Source organism: Bos taurus, chromosome 17, assembly GCF_002263795.3.
Source record: "Bos taurus isolate L1 Dominette 01449 registration number 42190680 breed Hereford chromosome 17, ARS-UCD2.0, whole genome shotgun sequence".
NCBI lineage: Eukaryota > Metazoa > Chordata > Mammalia > Artiodactyla > Bovidae > Bos > Bos taurus.
Genome location: NC_037344.1, coordinates 62372701 through 62393249, shown reverse-complemented (window position 1 = coordinate 62393249; position 20549 = coordinate 62372701). Strand labels below are relative to the sequence as shown.

General features: G+C 45.5%; 1 protein-coding gene and 1 non-coding gene across 4 annotated transcripts in view; one reads left to right on the top strand and one right to left on the bottom strand.

Annotated features, from left to right (window-relative positions):
- The window catches only part of BICDL1 (BICD family like cargo adaptor 1), an 80729-nt gene extending 78915 nt beyond the window's left edge, over nucleotides 1–1814 (bottom strand). For all 3 annotated transcript variants that reach the window (XR_009490961.1, XM_024977771.2, XM_024977774.2), the window contains exon 1: nucleotides 752–1814. Coding sequence is in view for 2 of the 3 variants with exons in the window: in XM_024977771.2 (XP_024833539.1) it covers nucleotides 752–1189 (438 nt within the window). In the remaining variant the exon portion in view is untranslated. The remainder of the gene's footprint in view (nucleotides 1–751) is intronic.
- A 17588-nt stretch (nucleotides 1815–19402) lies between these two features.
- Nucleotides 19403–19475, top strand: TRNAG-CCC (transfer RNA glycine (anticodon CCC)). The gene has a single exon. It is a non-coding gene; the product is annotated as a tRNA-Gly (tRNA).
- The last annotated feature ends 1074 nt before the right edge of the window (nucleotides 19476–20549 follow it).

Here is a 20549-nt window from a genome sequence, read left to right as displayed (position 1 = left end):
GCATTTATAACAATGGTTAAAGTTATATGGTTCTCACAAGTTGCATTTGGCCATCCAAATGCATGTGTGAGACCCAGAACAGAAACAAAAGTACTGTTTAAATACATATATATACTGAAGTCCATATCAAATCACAACCGTCACATGTTGAGCCCAGGCTCACCTGATTTCTGCAGTGGAACCGTATTTCCTAATCCGTGAGTATCTGAAGGCTATATAAAGCTCCTTTAGGAGCACTCGTATCCCACCATTCTGAGCTGTGTGGAAGTTAAGACAAGGGCATGTGGAAGCCCTTAACTCCAAAGCTAAAAAGCTTTAGGCTAACACCCTGATTAGCGATTAACTACCTCTCTGAAAACCTGGAGCATATTTTAAATGTTCCCGACTCTGTAATTTCTCTGTGTGCAGACATCACCTCAGTGCTGTATAAATTAGTCATACTGTAAGCTCTATTTTAGATGCTGTGTACAGTACATATATAGAACGGCCCACAGCGTTTGGGGCCGTGCATGGACCCATTTGCTGTGAGCAGGGTAGGAAAGCCAGGTGTGTTCAAAGAATGCCCTCGTCTGATAACCCCAAACCCTCCATGCTACCCACCTCCCAGGTGGTTTTCTGTTAAGACAAGATAAGCAAGGAGTGGGGTGAGGTGGATGAGTGCCTGGCTCCCGAAGCTACCCAGGGCCGGCGGGCGGGTACCTGGTCTCCCCCCACTCCCGCTTCCCACCTATCCCAGAAGTGACGTCCTCACCTCCAGCTTATCAGTCAGTTCCTTGTGCATCTGTTCGTACTGCCGGCTCATGTCCTGATTCCTCTCGAGCAATGCCTTGCCCAGTCGGGCCGCCAAGACCAGATCCTTCTCCTTCTGCCGGATCACTGACAGCAGCTCGGGATCCTGGGCGGGCGGCGGCTGCAGTCCGGCCGCCTCGGCTGGAGGCCCGGGCTCGGCCTGAGGATGCTCCCCGGGCTCGGACGGCCGTTCCCCAGCCGCCAGCAACGCCAGCTCCTCCTCTAACGCCAGTTCCAACTCCCCGCGGCCCGCGGGGAAGGAGATGAGGGCAGCGGCGGTGGCGGTGGCTGGATTTCCGACTGCGTCCGCGGCCGCGGCGGGCAGCTCCATGCAGCAGGCGCTGTCCGGCTCGGCGGGTGCTGAAGCGCGGCCGGCCAAGCCCAGGCAGAAGGCGGACATGGCCCGCGCGCGCCGAGCCCGCAGCGGTGCGGCCCGGCCGGCGCGCGCCAGGCTGCAGGGGGGAGGGGCCCCGCCGCGCCGCCCGGCGCCCCGCGCCTCGCCTCACGCCGCGGCACGCGCCCCTCGGGTCTCCGCGAGCCCTGGGCGCGGCGCGCGCCGGCCCGCCCCTCCCCCGCGCCGGCAGCACGCGCCCCCTCCCCCCGCCCCCGGGCTCAGCTGCTCGGCGCGCGCCGGGGGGGTGGAGGAAGAGGAGGAGGAGGGGGGATGGCAAAGGGAAGGCTGAGGAAGGGAAGGCTGCGGGGACGCGAAGCGGGAGGGGAGGTTGCGGGGAGGAAAGCCGCCGCCGCCGCCGCCGGGTTTTCAGCCACCCTGTTGCTGCTGCTCCCGCTGCCGCCGCCGGCCGGGCAGCGCCTCACGGGGCGGGCTGCGCTCCGCTGTCGCTGCGACGCTCGCTGCTGCTGCCGGCGGCCGCTCTCTGCAGCCGCGCTCCATGTCCCTCGGCTCGGCGGCAGCCCCAGCAGCAGCAGCGGCGGCGACGGCGGCTGCTGCAGGCGCCGAGGCGGCGGCTCCACATCGCGCACCGCGCGGCCCGGCGACCTCCTTCTTGCCTGCCTCAGCTCTCCCCAGTTCCACCGGGCCGGCCGCGCCGCGCCCCGCCCCGGGCTTCCGGCCGCGCCCCCTCTTCCCGCCCCTTGCCGGCGCCTGACGCGCACGGGCACCTGTTCACCGCGCCCGCTCGCGATTCGCCGGTTCGTGGGTCTCCTCAGCGGCGCCCAGGTGGCGCCGGCAGCCTTAACCCCTGCACTGCCTCACGCCCGGGGGCAGCTGCGTGCGCAGCCCGGGGAGACGGCCGGCTCATCCGTAACGGTCCGGGCGGTTCCTCGGCGCGGCCACGCCCCCGGCCTCGCGTCCACCTCGCGGTGTGGCTCCGCCCCCGGCACGCTCACCTCGGGGTGTGGCCTCGCGCGCACCTCCGAGCACGGCCCCACCCCCAGCCTCGTTCTCACCTCAAGGCCTGGCCCCGCCTTCGACCTCTCTCGGGATTCTGGACTGGCGAGCTTCTGTGGGTGCGATGGGTCTCAGGTGGTTGGTCTCCAAAGGGGACTCAGGACGTTTCTCCAAGACGGGTGGCCAAGCCCGACGGAGACTTGCTGCCACGGACTGTGGGTCTGAGCCCCCGCGAGAGCTAAGCAGTCAGGAGAGGGAGCCCTAGAAAGCAGTAGAAGGGACGACTTCAGAAATCCAGCATCTCGATGATGACTCAGGGATATAAGGAACTAGAAGCCTCGGAGATCAGCAGCTCCGAAAGAAAGGGGTGCTGTTGAGAAATAACGGGGGAAAAATGCTCACAAATGGGAATGCGAAGCAAAGACCCTCCCTAATAACTTCTGTTTATTAGGCACTTAGTGTGTGCCATGTCTCGTGCTTTATAGGCATTATCTTAGATAATCCTCACAAGAATCTTAAAAGTCAGTACTGTCACTCTTCTCATTTTACAGAGAAGGAGACTGAGGCCCTGAGATACAGAATCAGATCTAGGCAGGCTGACTCCAGGGTTCACGTATATACTATTATTCTTTACTTTCCTCACATACAAGTCTTGAGGAAGATAAGTAGTAATTTGTGACCAAGATGGCCTGGGTCAGTATCCATGGTTCTATCAGGAAAGCTTCCTGCAATGATCAAAAATCAAGGACTGAAGAGCCTAATGGGTGATTCCAGTCAGTTCTTGCTTTGACCTCATTAGTGATGCCCAGTCTCCTGTTTTCAGAAACAATCCCATCTGAGGCTAGAATTTGTCCTTGTTCTTTCCCTTTTCTTATGGACAACAATCCATTTTTGAGTTAGATCACAGTTTGATCCTTTTCATCACAGTGAGATGGAATATTTCAGGACACCAATTGGCTGAAATGAGTCAAATGGTTTCTCATGGGTTTTTCTCCTTATTAAAGTCAAAGCCTAAACAAAACTCCAGTGCATACTTTTTACCTTCCGACTGAAGGGGATGACTCTGTTCTCTAGTTGATTGAAAAGAAGACAGACAATAGAGGGGTTCACACATCTTAGAACCAAGTTTTGAAAGTTGATGGTGGTATCATTCCAACAATGAATTGTTCTAGCAGTTTTTATTATGCCCCCTTGAGCAGAAATAGTGGGTCCATGGTGACAGCCAACTGCAAATCCCTTTTGTCTTTTTTGATCAGGAAAGAAGTTACTCCTGTAAACAGATTGCTGCTGCTGCTAAGTCGCTTCAGTCATGTCCGACTCTCTGCGACCCCATAGACGGCAGCCCACCAGGCTCCCTTGTCCCTGGGATTCTCCAGGCAAGAACACTGGATTAGGGACACACATCAAGAGCAAACAAAATCCTAATCAAAAGGGGTTTCAGCTATTTATTTTCCCTTGAAGCAGACTTGCAGCCTATCTCTCCCCAGAGGTCTTTGTCTTGCCTTCCTTAAGCTCCGTGGTCCTACTCTACTAGACTTGCCTGTTACTGTGAGAATGAACTTTTACAATGCTAACTCTCATTTCTGAAGAACCTTCCTCACAATGTTCCCCTGCCTAACCTGACTAGGAAGCAATCATATTCTACTACAACTTTGGCCCTAAAGTACTATCTTCCTGTGAATAGTCAAAGGAGACCAGCCCAAGTTTGGAGAACTATTTAGAATAGTGGTTCTTACCCTTTTCACTCTCAGAACCTGTTTACACTCTTAAAAATCATTGAAGATCTCAAAAATCTTTATATTGGTTTAGATATTGATATTTGCTGTATTATAATTAAAAAAATTAAAACTGAAAAAATGTTAATTCTTATTTTAAATACTTATAATAAACCTATTAAATGTTGACATAATATAGTTAATAAAAGATATATATTCCCAAGTTTATGTTTTTAAGTGTTTTATTTTGTATTGGGGCATAGCCAATTAACAAACAATGTTGTGACAGTTTCAGGTGAACAGCAAAGGGACTCAGCCATACATATATGTGTATCTATTCTCAAACTTCCCTCCCATCAAGGCAATTCCCAAATTTAAAAAATGAGCAAAGAGGAATGGCATTATTTTTCATTTTTATAAAATCTCTTTAATGTTTGACTTAACAGTAGAAAATGGGTTTTTATATCTGCCTCTCCATTCAATGTAGTGATGTTTGTTTTGGTTGAAATACATGAAGAATTGCTCTTGGTTACTAAGCCTTGCATTTTTATCATTTTTATATTCCTTTATAATATATTTGCATCACTGTTGCTTTTGGTATCTGGATATCCTGTGAACTTAGGTGAGACCCATCTTAACTTGCCACGGATGGATTTCCACATGAAAGTGCTGCCACATCCCTAAGAGCAAAGCATGGAATATTCTTTCTTAGGAATCCTGATATTTCCAAATGTGATAACACTCATCAAATTTCCTTATTTCTTTTTACTAGCCTCCTGATCTGCAAAAACTGGAAAGTGTAGAAGACAAAACATTCCAGAAAATTTGTTTTTGAAAAGTCAAGTGTGGAAGAAATATGAGGAGCTGGCATATCACTGCTTTATGTGATAAAGCAGTTCTACACTTGGTATTTTCATTCAGCAATTATAAGTGCATATGCATTTTTTAAGTTTTATATTTTATTTATGAACTAGTAGTGGGAACATAAAATTCTCAAAAATTCCTAAAATGTTACCCAAAAGCTTTTTATATTTTTTGGAGATGAATTGACTCAACATTTTTCAAAATGTGGTATGTGTACCTCTAGGGATTCTCAACTTGATTTTTAAGGGAAAAACACTTAGTGGCTGATGCTCAGTAGCATCAGTCTTTAGCAGGTGCCATGCCCTGCCTGGTGGAGGAGTGAGCTTTCTTTGCTACCTGTTACTGTGCCCCAGCTCACCTTGCTGGGACCTCCTACCCAGCTTCTCTCATTTCTAGGTTCTTATCTTGGCAGCCCCTTCACATTTCCCTTCACCCTCCTAGGGTCCTCTCTGGGGCCTCAACCCCACCTCACACTCCCTTTCCCCCTTTTCCCTCAGCTTTTTATTAAAAAGACTTCATAAATGTACAGCACTTAAAATGGCGCCTGGCACATGGGAGGCACAGTGTGGGTGCTTGATAAATAAATAAATGCATAAAATAACTGAGCATAGGGGATTCCCTGGTAGTCCAGTGCTTAGGACTCCGTGCTGCCACTGCATGGAGTGTTGGTTCGGACTCCTGTTTGGGGAACTAAGATCCTGCATGTTGTGTGGTGAGGCCCCCAAAAAAGTCTGTGCGTGCATATATATATATATATATTTACTTACGTGGCTGTGCCAAGTCTTAGTTGCGGCATGAGGGATCTTTTAGTGTGCCATGTGGGATCTAGTTCTCAGACAAGGGATAGAACCCTGGTTCCCTGCTCTGGGAGTGAGGAGTCTTAGCCACTGGACTACCAGGGAATCCCTGTATGCTTTTTATTATCACTATAAGATGGTGATTCTAAACAATGTCCGTGGCAACACACTCTCACCTCCCCCACCTTGGCATCCCACTGACAGTATTTGACAAAACTGATCAAGGAACACTTCATGACTTTGGCCCTTAAAGGACATAGGGGACTCCATGGGCAAAGATGAAAGGCAAGTAGAGAGAACCGCTTCTCCAAAGACACAGGAGGCAGGAGTTGTCTTGGAGAAGAACCAAGGAGGGAGAATGAAGTTGTAAAGGTAAAGACAGTCTGGCATTGACTTGCAGAAGAAGGAAAGATGCCATTTTCTGAGCGCCTGCTGTGGGAGGCCAAAGGGTTAGCTTATGTTTGCTTGCTTAAACTTTACAGTCACCTTTCCATATGGGTATTATCATCTCCATTTTATAGATGTGGAAACAGATTCTGAGAGGGTCAGGGTCTTGCCCTGAAACTAGTAAAGGGCAGAGTTGGTATGTGAGCAGAGTTCAGATTGCTTATAAAACCTGTGGTCTTTCCACCTATGTAGCCTTGAATGCTTGGAGAAGGCAATGGTAACCCACTCCAGTACTCTTGCCTGGAAAATCTCATGGACGGAGGAGCCTGGTAGGCTGCAGGCCGTGGGGTCGCTAAGAGTCGGACACGACTGAGAGACTTCACTTTCACTTTTCACTTTCCTGCATTGGAGAAGGAAATGGCAACCCACTCCAGTGTTCTTGCCTGGAGAATCCCAGGGACGGGGGAGCCTGATGGGCTGCCGTCTATGGGGTTGCACAGAGTCAGACACGACTGAGGCGATTTAGCAGCAGCAGCAGCCTTGAATGCTAACCCCAAGACAACAGGGGGCTACTGGTGATTTTAAAATTGTGAAGTGTCCTGAATAAAGCTGTAGCTCAGGAAGACCCACCTGGCGCTAGTATTAAGGACGAGCTCGTGGTGGGAGCTGGGAACCAGTGAGAGCAGTTAAGATGCAGCTGGAAGAGTCTAGATGACAGGGATGAAAGAAATAGGGAAATACAGAAAAGAAGTCAGAGAGGTTATAAAAAAAAGAACTGCTAGGGGGACTTCCCTGGTGGTTCAGTGGTAAAGAATCCACCTGCCAACGCAGGAGACACGGGTTCGACCCCTGGTGAGGAAAGACCCTACATGCTGCAGAGCAACTAAGCCCATGTGCCACTACTATTGAGCCTGGGCCCTAGAGCCCGTGCTCCGTAACGAGAGAAGCCCCACAATGAGAAGCCTGCGCACTGCAGCTAGAGAGTAACCCGTGGTTGCCGCAACTAGAGAAAAGCCCACACGGCAGCAGAAACCCAACACAGCCAAAAATAAATAAAGTTTAAAAAATAATAACAAAAAAGAACTGCTAGGATTTGGAGACTGATTGGAGATTAGGGAGTGCGAGTGAGGAAAAAGGAGGGTGCAGAAATGCCTCTGAGGTTACTAACTGGGGCAATAGAATGATGGTGCTATTGCCAGAAACAAGAAAGCCAGAAAAAAGAGAATTCCACAATCAGGCCCTTGGATTTGTTTGTGGCCGAGGACATCTGGCCTGTACAGGGAAATAAGACAAGCATGTAATCAGCATAAACACAGCAGTTGTAAGAGTGAGTTGTGGAGATGTTGGTCAGGAATTGTATCAGTGGGCTTGAAAATAAAGAGAGATTCCTCAACTGAAAGAAACCTTCTTAAAGAAAGCTACACTGGATGGAAGAGAAGGGCTAGAGTACTTGACAGGAGGAAAAGGCTTGTTCCTTGTGGTTGGAAAAGCGTTAGTCAAGGCCAGGAGACAGGAAACAGCTGATCATGGCTCCATGCCTGTGGGAATGGAAGCGCCTCTCATCTATTGCACCACTATGGCCACAGGTGGAGAGACCCTCTTCCCCATCTCCCCCAATTCCCATCTGGAAGCAAAGAGCACTGGACTTTTCTTCTCAACTGCCCACTCCACCCATCCAGCCCCAATCTAGTAAAGGAAAGGATTAGGGAGAGAAGCAGTCCTCCTGATGGGTTTAGAAAATAATTGCATAGAAGAAAGCCGTATGCAGGTTTCATTATACATTTGCACTTAGAAAAACCAAGAATTTGCAAAGGCTTATATTCAATAAGGCATATAAAATCACCCAATTAAAAGAAAAGAAGATGGCAAGGACTTAAAAACTGGTTACAGAATTTAAGTTAATTGAAGAAAAACCAAGTAATACGTCAAAGGTATAAATCTGCATTTCCCTGGGGTCTCAATTGAGCGATTCGGCTTTTTTTTAGTAAGTGGGTCAGAAAACTGCTAATCCTATAACGATTTTCTTCAGCGGCATTCAGCTGGTACATATGTTTCTTGCAGATCTTAAAAAAAAAACAAGTATGTTAAGACTGTATTACTCAGCCATAAAAAGGAAACAATGCCATTTGCAACAACATAGATGGATCTAGAGGTTATCATACTAAGTGAAGTCAGTCAGAGAAAGATACCATATGATATCATTTATATGTGGAATCTAAAATATAACACAAATGAACCTATCTATAAAACAGAAACAGACTCTGACATAGAGAACAGACCTATGGTTGTCAGTGGGGAGAGGCAGTGGGAGAGGGATGGCTTGGGAGTTTGGGATTAGCAGATGCAAGCCACTATATATGAAATGGATAAACAGCAAGGTCCTACTGCATAGCACAGGGAATTATACTCAGTATCCCGTGGTAAACTGAATCACTTTGTTGTATAGCAGAAATTAACACAATACTGTAAATCAACTATACTTCAATTAAAAAAAAAATAGTGCTTACATTATGGAGTTGTTGATCAAATGTTGATCTTGTTATTGATGGGAAATTCTCCAAGGTGTTAATACTGTATGAGTTTTCTTGGTAGACAAAATCTGACCTCATAGAGCACATTTGCTTCTTTTCTGTTGGAATCTGCATAACTCTTATTCTCAAAGCACAAGCCAACTTGTGAAGGATTTATTTGAATTGTCTATTCTTACCTCTTCCTTTGGTGCCCCTCCCCTCTGTTTCCTCGTATCCCACACTCCCAGGATTTTGTGCTCTGGCAAGACAAAGCCAGCACCCCCACAGGCAGTACCCCACGCTCTGGCCGTCACATAACCCAACTTGCATGTTCATAAGGACTGGTCACTATAGCCAATATAAGAACTTGACTGATGCCAGTGAAGTCACAACTGATAATGTCAATGTTTTAACATCCAAAGGAATGCTCTCAAATTGTAGAATTTAATTGACTGAAATTGGCCAATAGGGAAAAAAGAAAACTTTGGGTCATATGAGGCCTGTTTGGTGCCACCTCTCAAGTCTACAATTTTCTCCCCCGTCCTTTTAAAGAATTCTGGGCCATTACAGCAAGAAAACTTCTGCTCTTGTGTGAATTCAAGGGGTTTTATGAGATTTATAGGACTTTGGGTGAGACTAGGGAAATTCTTGCACTAAATTAGGGGTTTTCAGGTGTGGGTGAGCTGCTGCACATTAACTATAAGGTAGTTTGGGGCAGGTACAGAAGAATAACATGAAATGGAGCTCATCTGAGCCTAGGACATTGTTTCCTTTGGAGCAAACTAGGCTTGGTCCAGGGGACCTCAAGCAAAGAGAGGGACTAGTCACCATTCACTTTGCTACTTTCTAATCATGAGCCAGCATTCGATGCTAAAACTAGCGGATGGTTCAGAGAATCACAAAACATGGTTAAACAACTGGTAAATAGGACTTACAAAGAAAATGCGAGTGAAGAGAAGTATTTAACCAGAGATAGGTCATATTAATAACATACCCTGTGTTATTTTACTGAAGGTTGGTTGTTATCAGTCAAGGTTCTCCAGGAAAATAGAACCAATAAGGTGTGTGTGTGTATATATATATATATATATATAGAGAGAGAGAGAGAGAGAGAGAGAGAGAGAGAGAGAGAGAGGGAGAAACATTATAGCAAGTGGCTCACATGATTATGGTGGTTGAGAAATCCCACAATCTGTCTATATGCCTTTTGGAGAAGCAGGAAAGCTGGCGGTGCCATTGAGTCGAAGGTCAAAAGCTCAAGAAAGGGGGTTGGGGGTGGGATGGGGCTGCTGGTGTAAGTCTCATTCCAAGTCTGAAGACCTGAGAAACAAGCAAAAATGTTCAATGGCAGAAGATGAAAGTCCCAACTTAGGTGGAAACAACACAAAACAAGCAAATAGAGCCTTGCTCCGCCTTTTTATTCTGCTCAGGCTCTCAACGAATTGGAGAGGGCTAACTTTTGAGGCTGACTGTTCTTTGCAGAGGGCATTCTTGGGAATGTCCGGCATACTTATCTGGTATTATTTCAAGTGATGATTAAAAGTGAGTCTTTGTGGCAGGGAGGGCTTTCTGTTATTTATCTTATTTATTTATTTTAAGCCTCCTTCCCAACTTCTGTGGCTCAGTTCTGCTTATTTTAGGAAGCCATTAATGTATTCAGTATCAATTACCACTTGCACACAGCTCTGTGTGGGTGAGTTGCAGAGCTGAGAAATTCGTTAAGAAAATGAGTTCTGGTTTTTTAAGTTTACTTTTATCACTTTCTCGTTTCAGCTGGCTACCTGGGGGGGTGAAGAAAAGCTAAAAGACACCTGATGCCACTTTTAAATTTCGGCTTGAGTCATACCAATTGGATTTAACTTTAATAAAAATAGAGGAAATAAACTCTGAATGTATGTGTTCGTCCAAATTTATAGGTCTTAGCCAAGAAGCCTGAGTTATTTTTAAAAGTTCATAAAGAATGCACTTTTCATGCTTGCTGTTTGAAATCTCAGGTATCATTTAGCCTAAAACACACAGGCAAACAAAATGATGTACTGTTAGATTCTTGGCCAAATTTTTTTTAAACTCCACTCAACCTCCCCTCCCAGTGTCTACCTCTCCGTGGTCGGCCCCTGCTTTCCCCTCATCTTTACAAAGACACGCTCACCCGCTTCAGCATGGTAACGAGCTGGCCCCCTCCCTGCCTCGTAACCTTATTTTCTTTCATCACAGAGGCTATGTCTCAAAGTCCTGTTTGTGATTAACTAACCTTGGTGGTTAGGATAACAAAAGGTGAAACAGTTCAAGCAGCAAGTGGGAAATTTCCCTTACAGATGGTTTCTTTCCCTTTGGTGGAAAAACCAGAAATTACTGGATGGCATATACGACTCATCATGGGATCACTAAGCCAGCATGGAATTGCATCATGTTTGCTTTGCATCTTTCCTCACTTCTTTTCTCTTTTTTTCCAAATCGTCACCTCCTGTAGGCTTTTACCTCCTAAATAAAGCACTTTAATCCTTGTCTCAGTTTCTGTTTTCTAGAGGAACCTGGCTAAGTAAGTAGAACCCAGGAAAGGAATCTTTGATTAAGGGAAGGTCCATAATATCAGGCCTCTAGGTGCTCAGGAGGAAGGCAGTAAGATTGTTCTTATTGTTGAGTCACTAAGTCACATCCAACTCTCTGGGACCCCACTGGACTGTAGCCCACCAGGCTCCTCTGTCCATGGGATTCTCCAGGCAAGAATACTGGAGTGGGTTGCCATTTCCTTCTCCAGGGGATCTTCCTGATGCAGGGTTCGAACCCACATCTCTTGTGTCTCTTGCATTGGTAGGTGGGTTCTTTACCACGAATCCCCCTGGGAGGCTCTTGTAAGACTGTAGAAAACACCAAAAAGGAAGATCCTAAAGGCACATTTTCCTAACTTAACACTTCCATTGAAGCATTCCTCCACAACTGGAGAAAAACAGGGAATGTGGCCTACTTAAATGTCACAGTGACACAGAGGTGGTTAAGGCTGAAGGAATTCAGAACTTAAGGGTAGAAATTTCATAAAGCTTTCCTTCCTATAAGCTACAGTGTAGTTTTTCTTCCACCCATCCTCTATAGAGCACCTGCTGTGTGTCGGGAACCCCACAAGCTGCTGAAGAAATAGCACTGGAGAGAGAATGATTCTGGTCCTCACAGAACTCACTTTCAGCAGGCAAGACAGAAAGGACACATACAAGTGAAAAGTGCAGGAGTAAAGGGGAGAATTTTTTAGGGGCTTTTGGTGTCAAGAAACAGATGGTCTCCTATTACCACAAGCATATAAATGGAAATGGGGAAGGCAGAAAACTCAAAAGGCCGCCTCATGAGAACCCAGATAAAAGCACACAATTCAGCTTCCCTGCATGTATGGAAACTGGATCTTGTTGGGTTTCTGAATGCCTAGATTGTAGGCAGAAACTGTAAGGCCCTTCAGATCCAGTGCAGTGATCCCAGCTCTATTATTTCATGAATAAGTTACCATAACAAACAGACCCTGGGACTTCCCTGGTGGTCCAGTGGTTAAGACTCCATGCTCCCAATGCAGGGGGCCAGGGTTTGATCCCTGGTCAGAGAACTAGATCCCACATGCCGCAACTAAGACTTTGCATAGCCGCAACTAGAGATCCCAAGTGCTGCAACTAAGACCCGGTGCAGCCAAATAAATAAATGTAAATAAACATTAAAGCAAACAAACAGACCTCAAAATAGAGAGGGCTAATCAAGTTAGACATTCCCTTCTTTCTCACGCTCTTGCCCATAGGTAGGAGTTGGTCCAAGATTAGGCGTCTGCTCCAGGAAGCTGAAAGGGGACCCAGGTTCCTTCTTTGTTGTTGCCCTGCCGTACCGGGTGGGTACTGACTTTATCTACATGGTGCAAGCTGGCTCTCCAGCACAGCATCAGCTTTTGACCCTGTGGGAAGGAAGGAAGGGGAGGAACTGAGTGGGCAAGCCGCTGAAGCAGCCTACTTCACTTCCAGTCATTCTGCTGACAAGAATCAGTCACCTGACCACTTCCAGTGCAAGGGAGGCAAAGAAACCATCTCTAGCTGGGCTAAAACCCCTGGATTTGGGGGTGGGTACTACTACTAAAAGGAAGAAAGGGAGAATAGAAACTGGATAAGATTGCCAGAATTAGAGTATAATAATCCCAGTTGAAGACTCTTGAGAGTCCCTTGGACTGCAAGAAGATCCAACCAGTCCATCCTAAAGGAGATCAGTCCTGGGTGTTCATTGGAAGGACTGATGCTAACGCTGAAACTCCAATACTTTGGCCACCTCATGCAAAGAGTTGACTCATTGGAAAAGACTCTGATGCTGGGAGGGATTGGGGGCAGGAGGAGAAGGGGACGACAGAGGATGAGCTGGCTGGATGGCATCACTGACTCGATGGACATGAGTTTGGGTAAACTCCGGGAGTTGGTGATGGACAGGGAGGCCTGATGTGCTGTGATTCATGGGGTCGCAAAGAGTCGGACACGATTGAGCAACTGAACTGAACTGAACTGAATCCTAGTTAACTTTGAATTTCTGATAAACAACTGTTTTGGTGTAAGTGTGTCCCATTTGGACATACTCAGTGTTTATCTGAAAATTATTCACTGGGTATCTGCAATTCAAAGCTGGCTGTGTGTCCCGCATGCTGTCCATCAGCGCTAACAGTAGGGCACAAGGGCTGCTGTCACTTTGTCAGTGGTGCGGTCTTCTTGCATCGGTTACAAGTGAGCCATTAAGGCAACTCAGGTTCAAGGGGAGGGATTAGAACATCTCCTGATGAGGGAGTGACAAGGTTGCATTGCCAAAGAGTGTGTGGCAGATACAGTCGTAGCCATCTTCAGCAAACACAATTCACCTTACATGTTTTATATCATTTGAGCAAATCAAATGTCACCCCTCTTAAATGTTAGTTTCATCTTTCACTTGCACCAAGTCTCTTAAAACTCACCTGACCCACCCTGGGCTCTCTCTCAGGAATCTGAACTCAGAAATAGAAAGGAAGGAAGCAGAAGGAGACCAAGTGGTGGAACCAAATGGTGTGCTCCTTCACGCAGGGCTCTGGAGGACAAGTTCATGAGCTGCTGTCGAATTCTCAAGACTCACCCCTGGATTCCTCCTTTGATAAATTTTAATAGTTCAGCTTTTCCTTTGATGCCACAAAATACCTCCAACATCCTTTCATTAACTTCCTCTTCTCTCTTATCCAGTTTTTCTTCTTTGGTTTACACTAACCACAGGACGCTTCTTTTAATTGCCATCAAAATTTTACAAGCAAGGGACTTCCCTGCTGTGCAGTGGGACATTGGAAGACTGTGCTTCCAATGCAGGGGCGCAGGTTCAATCTCTGGTCAGGGAACTAAGATCCCGCCTGGGGCACAGTGTGGCCAAAAAAAGTTTTTTAAAAGTGAGACATTGCATACAGCCAAATTTAATCTTAAAAGAGGTAAAAAGACAGCAATTCTTTGGGAGGATGTCATTTCTCCTGAGGCGTCTATAAAAGATATCACTTTTGTCAGCAACAGGATTGAATATGTCACCATGATTTATATTTTGCTGTTGTTGTTGCTATTCAAAGAAACTACCCACTGTCTGTGTTATAAATAAATAAGAGGCATAGATATGTGGTGACAGCTATCACTTCAGTATTAGTAAAGTAGAATTTGAATACATTTCCTCTACAGGACTGGCCAAAGAAAAACTGACCAGTGGAAACTTTAATCACTTTTCTCCCCAATCTGATAAAGGAGAAGAACAAAAAAGGCAGTGGGGAGCAAGAAAAATGGAAAGAGAATAAACAGTCAAGTCTACAAACTGAATAATCATATCGGGATACAGAAGCATCAAAAGTGAGAAAATCCTAAGGAGATATTTCCAGGTAAAGGGTCCTGATGTTCAGGGAACAGCCTCCCGGTCTTAGCTGGGAGGTTTACAAGAGAAAAAAAGAGAAACTAGTAGGAGCGTTTTGGGTAAGAAAGACTTAGAGGAATACTTCTTGATACCTGAGAGGTACGATATAGTTCAATCAGAAAACAAGAGTGGTTGTGGATCTTTATCTCTGGGGAGTTGAGAGAAAAGAACAAATTTCTGGTATTCATTTGGGATGGACCGGGTGAGCTGATCAGAGCCTTCAGAGTCCTGTGAGTCCTCCTCGGAGTTTCTCGGGGTTTTGTGCCCCTCCTCATTTATTTATTTATTTATTTATTTTTGTGAATGGCATTAAAACATGTATATCCCTCCTCATTTAAACTGCTCTCTTCATGGGTGTCACAGTGCAGCACCTCCTCTCCCTGACCTCCCTTCTCTGCTCTCCTCGGCTCCCTGGAGAGGAAAGCTTCTGCAAACCACTAGAACGACTTGTAATGTCTTTTGAAGCACAGGCCACAGGCTTCTGGATGCCTGGCGCCCTTCAGAAAAACTATTAAAGAATCACAACATGCTCAGAAGTGTGACCGACCTAACAATGTCACCCCAAAACGTGCTAATCATGTGGAACAGGAGCAATCAGATTTGTGGCTGGCTCTCGTGAAATGGAAACGTGACACTTCAGGGGCTGCCAGGTGGTGCTTAAATAAAACTAGGGCACTTCACCTTGAAAACTTTCAGGAAGTGCTGGGAAGCTGTGTCCTGTAAAAAGAGAAATAAATGATTTAAAGAGCCCCGGCCTCTGCGTGGGAGTGGTTTGGCCCCATGTTGAGTGACGTCATAGTCCAGTGCTGTTGAGTACTTGGATTGGGGCTAGTGGGATGGTGGAACTGATGTCATAATTTTAATTAAATTGTATTCATTTCAAATTTTTAAATCGAGGTCAAAGTCACACAACAAAAAATTAAACATTTATAAATGAACAACGCCATGGCTTCCCAGGTGGCCCTAGTGGTAAAGAACCCGCCTGCTAATGTAGGTTAGACATAAGAGCTGCGGGTTCGATCCCTGGGTTGGGAAGAGCCCTTGGAGGAGCCTACGGCAACCCACTCCAGTGTTCTTGCCTGGAGAATCCCATGGACAGAGGAGCCTGGTAGGCTGCAGCCCATGGGGTCACAGAGTTGGACACGACTGAAGTGACTTAGCACAGCACATACTGTTGTGCAGCCACCTCCATCAAGTTTCAGAACATTTCATCACCCCCACCAAAGACCTCGTATCCTTTAAGTATTCCTCACTCTCCCCTCCCCCTTGATACTGGAGTCAAGTATCAAGTCAAATTGATACTTAACTCCACTATTGGAAAAACTTTTAAGTATGTTTGGAATTCCTTGGGTCTATGAATCTACTTTTTCAACTCTACATTTTTGAAATCTAACCACAGAGGAGTAGAGGCTTTACTGACAGTTCAGTGGTTAAGACTTCACCTTCCAAAGCTGGGGTGCAGGTTTGATCTCTGGTGGGGGAGTGGAGATCCCACAGACCTCATAGCCAGAAAACCAGAACATAAACAACAGAAGTAGTATTGTAACAAACTCAGTAAAGACTTTAAAAATGGTCCATATAAAAAATGTTTTAAAAAATAAAATAAATACAGAACAATAATTTCCAATTCAAACTTATCATCTCGGGAATTTCTTGGTGGTTCAGCAGTTAGGACTCTGTGCTTTGATTGCTGGGGCCCAGGTTCAGTCCCTGGTCAGGGAATGAAGATCCCATATGAAGAAACCATAGAGTATGACCAAAAAAAAAAAAAAAAAAACAACAACAAATGTATCATCTCAATTGAGGTACGCTGCAAAATAAGAAAAAATGTAAAAGATCTTATTTATCTTTTTAAAAAATATATTAATTAATAATGAAATAATACTATTTAGAAATATTAAGTTTAATACAATGTATTGCTAAAGTTAATTTCAGCTTTTGTTATTCTTTTCATTTTGGCTACTAGAAAATTGAAAATTATGCATGTGGGGAAAAAAATAACACATGTGACTGACATTTATTTCTACTGGACAATATTGGTCTATCAAAAGATTTAACTCAAGCTAGATACTAATTCAGAAAACTTTTTAACTACCTACTGTGAACATTTTTTTTTTTTTTTGGCCACTCCTCAAGCAGCATGACGGATCCTGGCTCCCCAACCAGGGATCAAACCTGTGCCCCCTGCAGTGGAAGCGTGGAGTCCCAACCACTGAACCTCCAGGCAAGTCCCCCACCGTGAACTTTTATATATAATTTTGCTATCCTGTGAAAAAGTAGGTTGGAAACAATGTTTGCAATTTTATTGACCTTTCCTTAGACTTTAGCCTGGACCAGAATTGGTTACCAGTTAAGCTGTGGGAATTCTATGAAGGTTTCCTCCTCTCCTGCCAATTACTGATGCTCATATGAAGGCAGAATCATTGGGAAATGTCTTATGATACAATCACTAAAATATTTTAAGTGAGGAAAAATAAGGGATGCTTTCTGACCTTCTTGCTTTTTTAAGACATACATATCGATCTACACTCTCAGTTTTGAATGAACTGAAAGTGTGCACTTTTCTGCCGTTGAGAACAGAAAATAAGCACTTGTCTATGTATGTTCATTCATCAACATATTGAGTGGACACTACGTGTACTTTGTTGGCTGCTGCATGTTTAGGAGTAAAGACCAAACCAGGTGCCTGTCCTTGAATCAAGCTTACATCCCAGTGAAAAGAGACAGAAACCAATGAATAAGATAAGATAAGCACCAAATGCTGACATGTTCTGTGGGAAAAAATGAATATCAATGTATCAATATAATGACTTAATAAAGAGCAACTTTATCAAATGGCGGGAGTGTGTGTGTGTGTGTGTGTGTGTGTGTGTGTGTGTGTACACTATGTGTCTAATTTAGGTAACTGGGCAATCTCTCTGAGATGACAATTAACATTTGAAGAAAAAGGAATCAGCCACACAAATAGCCATGGGAAGAGCAGTCCAGGCAGAAGACACACTCTGCAAAGCAAAAGTTGGAAAAGAGTTTGGTGTGTTTGAGAAACAGAAAGGAAGTCATATGATGAGGATGTGGTGAGCAAAAGGGAAAAGAACAGGAGACAGGACTGGCAAGCAGGAGCCAGTAGGTCATGTAAAGAAACCTACATTTTATTTTATGGGTAATGGGGAGCCTTGGTGTAACAGATGCTTTTTTTTCTTTTTCATACAGATGATCCAGCGGTAGCATCAGTGGACAGCTGACCCTGTTCTATAATTGCCAGAAAGAAGAACTGATCGGTTCGGGTAGATGTCCTCCAGTATTCAGTAGTATTTTAGTTAATACTGCTGTATACCAAGACACCTTGAATGTATACTGTTTGCACCAAGGGCCCAAGGACCACCTCCCCTGCCCCCCGCTACTAGGAGATAATTCATCAAAAGTTGTGTCCAACTCTTTTCAATCCCATGGACTGTAACCCCCCAGGCTCCTCTGTCCATGAAGATTCTCCAGGCAAGGATACTGGAGTGGATTGCCATGCCCTCCTCCAGGGGATCTTTCCAACCCGGGGATCAAACCCAGGTCTCTCTCATTTCAGGCAGATTCTTTACCCACTGAGCCACCTGGGAAGCCCAGAAGGAAAGACAAGATCAGTCAAATAATTCAAACTCAAAACAAGGCATAGGGACTTCCCCGGTGGGTCCAGTGGTTAAGAATCCACCTTCCGATGCAGGGGATACAGGTTCAATAAATAGCAAATGAGGGTATGGTGAGCTATATTGGGTTGGGTTCCCCACGAAGCTCATTCTGAGACAAGGATTCAAGGGCAGGTAGTTTATTCTGGAGATGATTCCAGGAAGCACAGTAGGGAGGATAGAAAGGGAGACACAGAAAGGAAGAGGGCCAATAAGGGACATGTGGCAAGTGAGTTATTGCTGTGGGCAACTGGAGCTCAGCATCCTTGGGGGCAGGGGGCACTGGCAGGCTGCAGAGAACAAGTCCCGTGTTATCTCCATGGAAGGAGAGGAAGCTGGGATATTCATCTACCAACTGGTGGGGCCGTTTCTACAGACAGAAAAGCCTTGCGACTTCTGGGCCATCCTGCTTGCTGGCCAGGTGTCCTTCCACAGCCAGAACAAAGCCCTCATTCAGAGAGTCGCAGGTGTAGCGATGAGCATCTTTTTGTGTACAGAGATTAGGACTGAGGAACTCTGGGCAGGACCCCAGCAGCATCTACTACACAGCGTCAGGCATAGAGGAAGTTATCACATAGTCTCATTTCTGGCCCCATTGCCAGTCCTCGTTCTTTTTTTTTCTTTCTCTCCCTTCTCTCCCACTTACAATTTATGCAATCTGGCTGTGTTTTATGTATCCTTGTAAGCTGCCTTAAATCTTTTTTTGGAACACAGCAGCACATAAATAAATAAACACTAGCAAGGTTTAACATTTTCCTTTATTGACCATTTTTCCCTTCTGTGAACTTTTTGGACCAGGGCCTCTTTTACCTGCTTCTAGCATCGTGCAGGGCACATTGAAGGCATTTGATTATTGTTCTGTCGAGCAGCACAAAGATATGCAGTGGGTTTATAAACTGACTCTGTGACCAGAAACAGAGGCACAGGACTCTCTGGTCCCTTCTTTCTTGAACCCAGAGCTTAAAATATTGCCTGCACATAGCAGATGCCCAGCCAATGTTTGTTAAATGAAAGAACGGGACTTGGAACACCTATATCAATGAGGGTTCCCGTGGATCACCATTTAGAAATCCATCAACACACTGGAATTGTGTGTTTTCTAAGGGCAAAACTGCCCTTATCATGTGGATGCACTTATTTTCATGAGTGTAATAAGCTGGGAGGCAGGAACTAAAGATAGATCTAGAGATGGTGTTTTAAAGTGTATATCCAGCAGGCTCTGTGCATCTCAGGACACCCATTGGTAATGCAAATGCAGCCTGTTTGTGAACCCAATCTTTGCTTGTAGGTGTCCTGGCAAACTGTTCTCATAACACTCCTATTGAGAAACTGGGTTCCCCAGGAAACTCAGATGCTAGAAACTGAGTGACTGCTTTATATCTCATGAATCAGAAATTGTTGGACTTCCCTGATGGTCCAGTGGCTAAGACTCCACGTTCCCAACATAGGGGGCCCAGGTTCAATCCCTGGTCAGGGAACTAGATCCCATATGCTGCAACTGAAGATCCTGCATGCTGCAACTAAGACTCAGCACAGAGAAAGGAAGGAAGGGAAGAAAGAAACAGGAAAGAAAGAAGTTGTGGTTTAAGTGGCAGGTTATAGGCATGTAGGTATCTGGATTGGGTTTTTTTGGGGGGGCTATCACATCTCCCCTCCTTTTTTATTTTTGGCTATGACATTTCCCCAGTAGTTTTAATAAAACACTAGGTAGAAATTAAAGTGTAGCCTCTGAAAGACAAATTTTTTTCCACTTAACAGATCAGCATTACCCATAAGTAGGTTACTTCCAGGAAGCTCCATTTTCATGGAGTTCCAGTGACATACTTTGGCATTTCTTTTATTTATGTGTGTTTAAATTAAGATATAATTTGAATAACATAAAGTTCATACTTTTTTTTGATAAGTAAGAAGTGGATTTATTTAGAGAGAAACACACTCCACGGACAGAGTATGGGCCATCACAGAGGGCAAGTCTGGCAGCCAAGTTCACCCTTTTTAAAGTGAATGAACCAGTGAGTGTGTGCTCAGTCGCTTCAGTCGTGTCCGACTCTTAGCGACCCCATGGACTGTAGCCCGCCAGGCTCCTCTGTCCACGGGATTCTCCAGGCAAGAATACTGGAGGGGGTTGCCATGCTCTCCTCCAGGAGTTCTTCCCGACCCGGGGACAGCACTCGCATCTGCCTGCACCTCCTGCATTGCAGGCAGTGGTTTTTAGTATATTCGCTATGTTATGCAACTGTCACCACTATCTAATTCCAGAACTGCTCCTTTGCCCCCCAAAGACTCCAATACTCATTAGCAGTCATTTCCTATTCCCCGCTCTTCCCAGCTTCTGGCAACCACTCATCTCTGTGGATTTGTCTACTTTAGACATTTCATATAAAGGGAATCATATGATATGTCACCTTTCCAATCTGGCTTCTTTGGCTTGCCAGAATGATCTTAAGTTTCACTATGTTGTGCCATGTATCAACACTTCCTTTCTCGTGGCTGAAGAATATTCCATTGGTGTATGGCTACACCACACTTCGTTTATCCATTCATCCATGGAC